General features: G+C 36.8%; 1 protein-coding gene across 1 annotated transcript in view; it reads right to left on the reverse strand.

Moving 5' to 3' along the window:
- COG5 (component of oligomeric golgi complex 5) overlaps nt 1–12359 on the reverse strand; it is a 275549-nt gene that overhangs the window by 27854 nt on the left and 235336 nt on the right. The window contains exons 15-17 of the mRNA XM_003585967.6: nt 11781–11891; nt 10645–10707; nt 2635–2738 (exon numbers count right to left, since the gene is read on the reverse strand). Of these exons, the coding sequence (XP_003586015.5) occupies nt 2635–2738; nt 10645–10707; nt 11781–11891 (278 nt within the window). The remainder of the gene's footprint in view (nt 1–2634; nt 2739–10644; nt 10708–11780; nt 11892–12359) is intronic.

A 12359-nucleotide genomic window follows, 5' to 3' on the forward strand; every position in this document is an offset into this window, starting at 1 on the left:
AATCCAATCAGTCCAATAGTAGAATTCTGACTGTGGAACTGGTTATGTAACAATACACATGGTATGCAATTTTTTCCTCCCAGAAGATGTTTGGAAAGGCTTTAATTTGGATCAACAGATGATGCCAGCTGATGCTCCATGAAATACTATTTATAATTCATAAGTGTCTATAATTGCTCTTTAAAGAATATATGAAAAGAATGTGCAATATTTATAGGAAAGAAGAGTTATGTCAAAATTAGAAATCACCTGATATTAATTAGAGAGCCAATGAGATCACTGGCTATATAATGCTGTATCTTTCAAAAAATAAATCATATTCTGAGAATGATGTGGCGAAATTGGCAAAGGTTTAGGGAAGAACAACAGACATGATTCAAACGCCTAGAGCAAGAGAATGAGGTGAACTTAATTATTTTAAAATACAACAATGGTTATTATAAGTGGAATGCTAACTGAAGGTCTTGCATTTCCAGAAAGCAGATATAAATAGAGAAAACAGGCTAGGCTCTAGCAGGAAGAGATTTTCTTTGGGTGTAAGAAACAGCATCCTAACTATGGCAGGGCCATGGAAGGGGCCCAGTGGAACACTGGTGTTTGCAGTATCACGGGCCGGAGTGCTGCTTGGAACAGAGCAAAGGGACAGCCTCAGTAGGTGATGGCAATCTTCACATGGGGTTTGGTTTTGCCAGATTCAGACCATAATGGCCTATCTTTATTCAGATTTTATCAGTCTAAAAGGCTATATTGGGGGCAGGGGGGAAGGCACCAAATCTCTTTCTAACCTTCTTATGCTTTATCAAAAGCACTGTCATTATTTTGGTACTACTCTGGAGGACTGCTTTAAGAATTTTAATCTGGCCAGGTGATATGATTTCCTTGAGGACTGGAAAATAACTCACTAAAACAAGTTTCATAAACATGTGTCAACATAAGTAAAATGCTCTATTAGACAAAATTCTGAAATATGTTATCACCAATTTTCAGTGTGGATTAGAAGCCTGATTTAAATTTACTGGAATATAAACCTTGCCTGGCGATTGCTAAAACTCAGTTTTCCCAGCTATGTCAAAAGTTTTTAGTAAGAGGTTCTCAAGTGATAAAGTGCAGCAGAAAGGTGAGCAGAAACGTCCGAGTCTTTGCAGTAAGAGCCCGCATAGAGGCAGAAGGCAGAAGGCCTGTAAACAAATGCACGCCTGAGAAGCAGCGCCAGTCATTCTGGGGTCTGTGTGTGCTCTGCCCTCCTCTGAGGCACTTGTCCACCACGTCAAGGGACCTAGGGTCCTCCTAGGGGCAACCTATCAGACAAAGGACCAATCTGGTTCACTGGTATTTAAGCAAACTAACAAAAACATATCTCTTTGGGAAACCAACTTTTAATAGCTAATCGGTTATCTGCAGGCACCAGCCGTGGCTCATTAACACAATTACTGAAGGAAGTATCTAACGACTCTTAGAACAAGCCTTTAAAAATTACTTCAGTTTTGCTTCCTTTGCAGAGGCAATGATGACTGGTCTAACTGGAACATTTCAGATCACTTTTGAACAAAATTCATGTATTTCCAAATGCTGGTAATCAGTAGTCTCATATTCCTATATCCAAATAGTACAGCATTTTTGTGTAGAACCCACTTTACCATTCTGTGCTTCACATTATTATTAAAAATAGACTGACCTTTTCACCTTTCAAAAGATACTTTCATAATGAAATAAGTGATCTGAAAAACTAAAAGAAGTGCAATAGTCACATAATTTTTCCATAAACAGATAGACCAATGGCTAGAAATTCAGTAAAGTAGGTACTCTATTAAACAACATGAATATAAAGAAACAAGGCAATTAAAAATAAAAATTAACTATAAACTGAAGAATATATATCTACATACAAAATATATGAATGTTTAGTTCTAAAGTATGTTTTTTAAAATCACTTTGAACATGTGCAAACTGTTTCAAATTCTCCAGTTTTTTAATACACTAAATCAAAACCATTTTACTTAAAAAGATTTCAGTAAACACTAAGCTAGGAACTATGATTTTTATTTTCAAAAACATAGATATGGATAAGCAGTTCATATATGAAATAGCTATGGAATAATACCAGTGTTTATGGAGTGTTTAGGAGTGATATGACCACATTAGACTGCACTAAGACTCTGAAGAAGGAAAATCATTTTTTTGCAGAGGGCTGGGCAGGATCTTCCCCTCAAAGCCAGAGTAGGAATCAGACTAGCAGAGCAATAGCGACAGGACATTTTATACAAGGAATACCATACCAACACCACAGGCTCAAGCACAGGCTATTTGTGAGAAGGAAGGAAAAAAACGTAATTGCAAAAACAAGATGGTACCAAGCGTCCTGAAGTATTAATAACAAGCTGAGTCCCACAGATGTTAATGGTTCCATGTCTGAATAACAGGAGACAAATGATGACAATAAAGACTGAAAAAAATCAGTTAATGGTGCACAACGAATAAAGTAGGATAAGGGTGGAGGCCAACTCCATCACGAGAGGAACAAGGTTCAAGATGGTCTAGATGGTAGAGACTTAGAGAGTAGAGAGTAGAGGTAGAGGTGGGAATGAAAAACAAATGCTATGAAGGTTAGCAAAACCTTTGGCTGGAAGTCATTACCCAGAAAAATCTTCTTGATGCATAGTGATGATGATAGCCTCAATGGCGTCACCCACAGAAGTCAGCAAGGGTTGCACAGCATTTCCCATAAGAACATAGATCGCCTGAAAAGAAGATTAAGAAGAGGCAAAATTTAAATAGATCAAACACAAAAAAATCTGAGGTGTGAGAAGCATTTTGACTAAAAGTTTTCACATTATATCAAATTCAGACTATACACAGTTTAACTATAATAACCCAACAGAAGTCTGCTCTTCTCATAACTGCTGTCAGTAATGATTTTTAAAGTTTAAAATATGTGGAACACAGCACTGAAAAATTTCAACTCCCCCACTTTTCTCATATTTTCAAAAAGTTTAACACTCAAATGAGCCTCTGGAGAAAGGAGAAGAGAAGGGTAATGTCACTTATGAAGCAAAGATAATATGAACACATTTTTTAAAGTTTCTGGAAAGAATGAGGCAAGACCAAAAGTAATTCTTCAAAACTGGACCAACATCATATGCTTTAGACCAAACTGGATATAATAAATACATTAATGACTCTCAAAGGGCAGAACAGTTAGGCATTTCGTGAATCAGATTTCTATTTAGAGTTTGACGGCAGTGAGTGTCAACCGGGGCAATTTTGCTCTGCAGAGAACACCTGGCAATGTTTAGAGACACTTCTGATTGTCATGGCTGGGGTGGGGGAGGGGTATGCTTCCAGCATCCAGTAAATAAGAGGACAGAGACACTGCTGAACACTCCACAATGCAACAGACAGTCCCCCATGACAAAGAACCATCCAGCCAAAAACATCAATAGTGCTAAGGTTGAGAAACTGTTCTACTGCAAAGTATACCGGAGAAGGCAATGGCACCCCACTCCAGTACTCTTGCCTGGAAAATCCCATGGACGGAGGAGCCTGGTAGGCTGCAGTCCATGGGGTCGCTAAGAGACACAACTGAGCAACTTCACTTTCACTTTTCACTTTCATGCATTGGAGAAGGAAATGGAAACCCACTCCAGTGTTCTTGACTGGAGAATTCCAGGGATGGCGGAGCCTGGTGGGCTGCCGTCTATGGAGTCCCACAGAGTCGGACACGACTGAAGCGACTTAGCAGCAGTTAGCAGCGAAGTATACTCATCAGTTATGTTATGATCCTAGGCCACAGTTACGGTTTTTATGTGAAAATATGACTGGGCCTCAGTAAACTTTCAAAATCTATATTTTAAGTATATTATATATATATGCTTCAATCATGATTACATACAAGGAAGATGGATGACTTTGACTCATACAAATAATTGAAATCAATGAAAAAAGGTTAAACAGGATCCTTATTCATAAGATTCCTAAATGTCATCTCAAGCCTTAATTTGCTGATAAAAATAAAGATATGTATACAGGATTGACAGAGACATGGGCTCTGTGTTTTCTCTCTAAGCCTTCTGCCCCACAATCCCTTGGCTCTCCTTTCGGAAATAAAGGATGAAAATGAAACAAGATAGAAGAGACAGTGTTTGTGTGTATGCACACATACAGTGTGCCCTCAGGGAGCTCACAATCTAGTGACAACAGATAAGCTGTGGTGGTATCAGAGCTCTGAGAGCCAGGGAACACGGGCCGCTCAGTCATGTCTGACTCTTTGTGACCCCATAGACTGTAGCCTACCAGGCTCCTCTGTCCACAGGATTCTCCAGGCAATAGTACTGGAGTGGATTGCCATTTCCTTCTCCAGGGGATCTTTCCAACCCAGGGCTCAAACCTGGGTCTCCCACATTGTACACAGACGCTTTACCGTCTGAGCCACCAGGGAAGTTGATAGGGAACATGGGAGAGACATCCAAATTATACTTACAGGATTAAAAAACAAAAGGTATTGCGCGAACTGAATTTTCAAAGGTTAAAATAGGTTAAAAGCTAAGTGTATGTGCTGGGAGGGAGGGTGTGAGACTGGGGGGAGCGTATGTCAAAAGCACAGGAGCCTGGGGAAGGTTACACATTTGGGGAACTGTAAGGAGTTTAACAGAGTATGTGGTGGCTGCCGATGTGGAAGAGAGACAAAGCAGATATACTTTGTGCAGGCTGCTAAGGAGACAGGAATATATCCTGAAGGGACTGGGAAACCAACGATGGGTTTTAAGCAATGGGAAAAAACAAAACAAAACGTGGTTAAAGATTTGAATTTGGGAAAAATCATGCTGGGACAGCAGACTGGATATATTAGACTAAAGGCAAGAGGACATAGTAGGATGCAAAGTGGTGAGTGCCTGAACCAATCAGAGGCAGCAGGAACAGAGATGAGGAGAAGAGGTAGAGACGCTGGGAAAGAACAGAGGACTTGGGAATCAGATGGGAGAAATACGGAATGGAAAGATGGAAGGGTACACTCAGATTTTTTTCCTCCTTTAATGACTTGGTGGCATTATCAACTGAATGTGTAAATGCATAAGCAATTGGCTGATTTAGGGATGGAGGGAGGAAATACTGAGCTCAGTTTTGGACACAAGTTGGAAGGACTTATGGGGAAACCCACATGGGCTCTCTAGCAGGGACTAAGGGCCTCACAGTTGTAGTTTCTAACACATTTTAACTAAATATGATTGTCTTTGGCTTTTAAGAGAGAAGATGAAGCCAAATGAGTCACTGAGATCCCAGAGGACAGTTCATAGAGTAAGGAATACCATTTTCATGTCATACAGAAGAGGAGCCCTTGGCGGATTAAGAGGAGTAGGCTTCCCTGGTGGCTCAGAGGTTAAAGCGTCTGCCTCCAATGCCAGAGACCCGGGTTTGATCCTTGGGTCAGGAAGATCCCCTGGAGAAGGAAATGGTAACCCACTCCAGTATTCTTGCCTGGAAAATCCCATGGACAGAGAAGCCTAGTAGGCTACAGTCCATGGGGTCGCAAAGAGTCGGACACGACTGAGCGACTTCACTTTCACTTTCACTTCAGTACTAATTTAGTAGATGTCACGTGCTGGATACTGTGCTTTGGGTTTCACAGGTAACCATGCCACTGAAAACTCAATTGTTCCTTCCTCTAAGAATTAAGAGAATCTCTAACTTACTGATGTGGAATTTAAAGTAATTTATAGACAGGGAAACTAAAGTCAAGTTAAGGTTATCCAAAGCCATCAAGTGGAAAAGCTGGGATTTTCTAGGTGCATTTGACTCCAGTGAGCTTTTGGTTATTCTTTGCCACTGGGCAGAGAAGTAAGAAGAGATCCTGGAATATAGTGAAAATAAATAGACAGGAGATTTCAAGAAGGAAGGGCAAGTTTTCTACACAGTATGAAGGAGTGAGTGCCTAACTACAGATCCTCCTATATATAATTGTGGAAAGATACCAAAAACAAAACAAAAAACCTACTGGAGGCTTCTGGAGATGGAAAAAAAAAAGCAAGTAGTTTTAGAGGAGTGTGGAAATATATAACAATCAGAAGGGAGTGAGTTTTCCTTTTTTTGTGCCTCTGCAATGACAGTGACTAGTCATGGTAGTGGCAAGCCTAGGTGGCTAAAATGCTGAGAGAAAATCAAACCAAACCTTTCAGGTCTTTCAGGTCAAAGGAACATGGGAAGGGGCCGTGGTTCAACCAGGGTTGCTGAGAGTAAGGGGGGAACTTCAGAGAGGAGACAGCCACAGAAGAAACAAGCCTATTTTTCCACGTGTGAACTCAGCACTAGTCTTCAGCTGATTCAACCATGTGTGTGCAAAGCAAACAAGTGGCTTGCAACTAAGGCTTAAAGAACTGAGATCTTCAACATGGCCAACTGCAGATCTGAAAGTGTACAATCTGAGTCTCAACAAGCTACTTATCTGCTAAAGAAATGGTCAACATGTTTATAGGAGCAATATATAAAAATACTGAGTCTACAAAACATAATGTTTACATTGTCTAGGATATATTAAAATGACTAAATAACAAAAAGCTAGGAGACGGTTGGATGGCATCACCAACTCGATGGACTTGAGTTTGAGCAAGCTCTGGGAGCTGGTGAAGGACAGGGAAGCCTGGTGGGCTGCAGTCCATGGGGTTCAGACACGACTGAGTGACTGAACTGAACTGAGGAGATGTTATCAATTCTAAAGGGAAAAGACAATCAATAGTTGCCAATTCTGAAATGATCCACTCTACAGTTATCAGGCAAGAACCTCAATGAGATAAAGAAAAAAATGCCCATCATAAATAACAGGAAATCTCAACAGAATGATTCAAAATGTAAAAAAGAACCAACATGGAAATTTTAAAATAAAAAACGGATACCCCATGCAAGTAGATGTAAATATACTTCAATTAATGCAAAGTTTCTATATTTACATGACACGGTACAATATTAACTCTAAAAGACTGTGGGAAGTTAAGAATGCACATATCCACAGAAGAACAATGGGGAAAAAAATCACAAAGAGATATAGACATAGATTTAAGAAATAAATTTAAGTGAAATTCAAAAAAATGACAATCAATCCAAAAGGTGGCAGAAAAGGAGGAAAAGAGGAAATAAGAAAACAAAGGGAGCAAACAAAAAACAATAAAACTATACACCTAAATAAAACCTTATTGATAACTGTATTATGTTAACAGACTAAACACTCCAATTCAAAGGCAGACATTATGGGAACAGACAAAGGCAAAACCCAACTCTATACTCTCTACAAGAAATGCATTTAAAAACTAAAGACACAGAGGAACTGAAAGTAAATGGACAAAAGAAGATACATCTTCTGTAAACATTAAGAATAAAAAGATTGGAGTAATTTATTATCAGATAAAATAATGCATGATAATAAGTATTAACAAAGCCAAAGAAGGATATCTCATAATGACAAAAGGGTCAGTTCATCAGAAGGCATAAAAATGATAAATACTTACAGAAAAGAGCCTCAGCACAATTAGTTACATAGCTTCAAAACTGAAGAGTCAAGAATCAACAGAATGGAAGGGAGATAAAAGCAAGTCCACAATCATGGAAAATTGTAACTCCTATCTTTCAGCAAGTGATAGAACCACTATCAAAATATCAGTAGAGGCACATGAAATCTGAACACATCACTACACTTTGACTTAACAGATATTTACAAACATGATACTAAACAACTGAGGATTACAAGTTTTTATCAAGCATACATGGTTCATTCACCAAGACAGACCACATACTAGACCATAATACTTAATAAATTCAAAAGGACTGAAATCATACAGAGTATGTTTCCTGATGATAACAGAATTAAATCAGAAATCAATATCACAAATCAACTATATTTCAATAAAAAAGTGATAAGCAAGAAAAAAGAAATCAGTAAGATATCTAGAAATACCGCAAATAATCAGAAAATTTTTTAAATGAATCGAAGAAATCACAAAGGAAATAAAAAATATTTCAAAATGAATGAAGATAAAAGCATGCCATATGAAAATTAAAGTTCAAGAGAAGTTTACAACTTTAAATTTAGAGGATAGGAGGGGTCTAAAAATCAATGGTATATGGTCTCCAAAAAACAAACAATAAAAGGCAAAAAAATTCAAAATAAGAAGGAAATTAAAAAATCTAAAATCAGAAATCAGGGAAATAGAAAGACAAACAGTAGATAAAATTAATAAAGCCCAAAGATGTTTCTTTAAAAAGATTATGAAATTGGTAAACCCATGACTAAACTGATTGTAAAAAGATAAGAGAACACAAATCATCAGTAAGAAAAAGAGGTTATCACTTATAGGTCGTATAGACTTTAACTAGACAGAGAATATCATATACAGCTTTATTCTGACAAATTAGGTAATTTAGATGAACAGACAAATACCTAAGAAAGAATCAAAGAATCAAAGCTCAATCCAGAAAAAAAAAAAAAGATTATCTGAATAGCCCTCTATTAAACAAATTAAATTTGTAGTTATAAACTTCCTATGAAAAAAACCTACAGGCCCAGATGGCTTCACTGGAGAACTGTATTAAGCATTTAAGGAGAAAACAATACAAATTCTACACAAATTCTTTCAGAAAATAGAAAAGGAGGAAACAGTTTCAAAACCAGACAAAGAATTACAAAAAAGAAACCTATATACCAATATCACTTATGAATACAGATACAAACATCTTCAACACTTATAAGTAAATCAAATCCAGAAAGAAATACATTAAGGGGGTAATACATCATGATCGAGGTTGGTTTGATATTTGAAAATAAATTCAGTATTTTATTAATAGAATAAAGAGGTAAAACCATGTGATCATTTTAAACAGAAAAGGCTGTTTGATGAAACACCACTTATAACTTTAAAAAATCTCATTAAATCAGGAATAAAAAAGAAACTGTTTAATCTGATAAAAGCCATCTGAGAAGATATCCTACTTCAAATAGTAAAATAAATACTCAGTGCTTTTCCCTACGTGAGAAAGAAGCAGACAAGTCCACTCTCATCAGTTCTAGGCAACGTGGTGCTAGGTGTTCTAGCAGGTGAAAAAAGCGTGGAAAGCAGGCATCAAGATCAGAACGGAAGAAATAAAACTGCCTCTGTCTGTATTATAGTATGATGGTGTAGTCAGAGAACTTTACAGTCAGGCGAGGTTTCCAACTCATGGAAAACATAAAACAGAGAAGACAGCATTATGGAGAATGCCTTCATGGAAAGGATGGGCACAGGACTGATAACTGCCAGAGGAAACTGAGAAAGGATGTTAGATTATATTTCACAAGCTCTTTACAAAACAGTGCTTTTTTGGTAAGGGAAGTACTTACCTAAAATAACTCAGATTACAAAAATACTGAAGTCCTGACAATACAAAATATCTCAATATAAAGAATATCAAACCCACACAATAAAAACTTATATAAACTTAGTAATATATTCACTATCTGTGCAAGATGATCTCAGTAATAAATGGATCAGAACTACTGGCCTAAGGTGTTTAAAGCTACTTATAGCTGAGGTGGTTATAATGAAATGACTGTAAATGTATAATCATTAATTATGTCATTGATGACATAGGAGTTAATGCTGATAATATGAGATGATGAACTTTGAACCTAAAATAACATTTAATTTTGGATAAAATCTCAACAAGGTAGAGAAGACTACTATGTGTCTTTATGTTCTGTAATAAGTAAAAAAGTATGTTTAATATCTTTTCCATCAAATAATAAAAGCATGGAGATTTTTGGTTCTTGGGTTGCATTTATGCATCATAACATCCTAAATCAAAGTGACGTAGTAAGCTTCCTACAGTCTTAGGAAAATTCAAGATTCTCTTTTTCCCTTTGAGTCAGATGATTCTGTTTGTTCTTCACTTATTATGCCATAAAGATTTTTAATGAAATTTAATTAAAAAGCAAGGTCAAAACTGTTTCACTGAGGTCTGTTAACATAAGCAATTCAGTCCGTACTTGGCAGGGTCACTGCAGGAAGGCTTTGGACTGACTGCATCTTCTCTTACTCTTCTCAAGGCAAAACTTACGTTAGTACATTAAAAAGTGGGAATGTGCGCTGGCGTCATACCTTACAGGTACACAGAAGAGTTTCCCAGCCTTGGCATTATTGAGATGTGGGGCCTGGTAATTCTGTGTTATGAGGGACTGTGCACTGCAGAATGCGTGACAGAATCCCTGGCACGAGAGGCCAGTAGCACCCTGCTCCCGGTCATGATGATCAAAAATGTTTCCAGATATTGCTCAATGCCCCGAGGGGACAAAATTGCCTTGATGGAGAACCACTGCTTTGCTGGGATAATACCGGGCAGCACTGCCCTAAGACACAGTGAATATTTATAAGACTCTTGCTTCTCTTGCTTATGATACAATTATCATAACTGGAACACAATCTGTAGACACCAACAGGGTCTATTTTTAAATTCTAGAAAATATAAACACACAAGTAGCCTCTCTCTTTAGGATAATCATCAACATGCTACTTTTGGCATATGGAGAAGATTCTGAATTATTTTTAAATGTGACATCTCCCACTCATCCAAACAATTCTAAAACTGACTCTGATCTACAGAGTCAAAGATTAAATTAAATTCTTTTACCTTTAGGGCTGAAATTATAGTTTGCTCAGCTGCTGGTGGGAATGAGCTCTGACTGGAAACCACCTAGAACAAATCCAGTTATATTTTGAGAAAGTTATCTATTTTTATAAATACTAATTTTGATCATAACATGATAAAGCTGTTTTCACATTATCATTACTTTAGAGTAGCATCTCATACGTGTTTCAAAAGTCCATTAGTATGCAGTAGGTAGGATAGGTTTTTAAATGTTTTCCTGTATAAAGCAATTATCTACTTGAAATAATTAAAACATTAAGAATTTTAAAAGTTAGCTTTCCTTAATGATATAGTTTTAACTTGAAAAGATCAGTTTAAAGCCATATTTATTTATTTTAAAAAAACCACTTTTTCTAAGTTGACTATAATGTCAAATATTTCCCTTTCTACAAATCAATACCAACACTATGAAAATTCTGAAAGTATCAACGAAGACATTTAAATCAGGCTAATACAACTTTTCATTGCTTGTGAGTCTGCAGAGTAATAATGAAAGGAAATGGAAAATATGTATTCTTTTTATTTACTTTTGTTATTTACTTTTCTGACATTTACCTGTTAATAACTCTTTAAAAATATATTTTGTTTAGTGCACCAAATACACAGTTTGGAAACCCCTAATTGATCAAAATGACTTGCTCAAAAATTTAAGTAAATGGAAAATACACTTACAAGCAAGTCATTACAAGTATTCTAAAATACCATCTAGCATATAAAAGCTCATACTTGAGCAACCTTGAGTACCTCATGCATTTTATTTTTTATTTTTTTTCAAGAAATACGTTTATTATTCTTATATTTTGACATGTTCTATAGTTGCCTCTGGATTTTTTTCTTTTTCTTTCCCTCCTCCCCCTTTTCCCTCTATGTTGTTGCAGTTGTTGATTTTATTAGTACTATTAAATCTATTTAAGTTTTAAACTAACTGTACAGGCAAATAATAAAGGCCAGGAACAAAGACTGTTTAGAAAGAGTTCAGTCCTCAGCTTAGTTTACAATCACATTTTCACTGTATTCCTTGGCAAAAAACTAAATAATAATTCATGATTGTCTAAATTCGAGGCAAGAAGAAAGAACTTGAAATTAAGTCAATAGAGCTTAATTAAAATAAAGGTTACCTTTGTTACTGATTGGTGCAACTTATATAGTGAATTTACTACTGCCACATTTCTTCTCTGTCCTTCGGTAAGAGGTCCAATCACCTGACTTGCATCCCCTTGTGTGGAGAGCTGTAAGAATTCAACACAAAAAGATATTACCAAAATGACAGCTCATATTTAACTGGGGGGAAGTTTATGGTCCTCTGACAAAGCGAATGTTAACTGAAAATATTCAAGTCAAGCTCTGGACCTCAGGCATAGCCAGGAATCTCTGTAGAGATAACATGATGAGCCTAGAAGCCTAATTAGTCTCACACAGGAAGAACACCCTTCATCAGTCCTTCATAGCTGGTGGACTCCTCAGGCAAGTGTGACCAAAAAGTCCAGGATGTGCTGTTATTCTGATACATCAGCATAGTGTTTCTGAGGAACACCTTCTGCCAGCCATCTTTTTTTCTATTCAAAAACTCAGGGAAAAAAACCCATCCCCCCAAAAAAAGAAAAAAGAAAGGAGAGAGGGTGGGAGTAATAAAAATAAACCTACATCCTATTTGACATTTGACAGTCATAATAGTCTAATGAAATGAGAGATAAACA

This window comes from Bos taurus, chromosome 4 (genome assembly GCF_002263795.3).
Source record: "Bos taurus isolate L1 Dominette 01449 registration number 42190680 breed Hereford chromosome 4, ARS-UCD2.0, whole genome shotgun sequence".
Lineage (NCBI taxonomy): Eukaryota > Metazoa > Chordata > Mammalia > Artiodactyla > Bovidae > Bos > Bos taurus.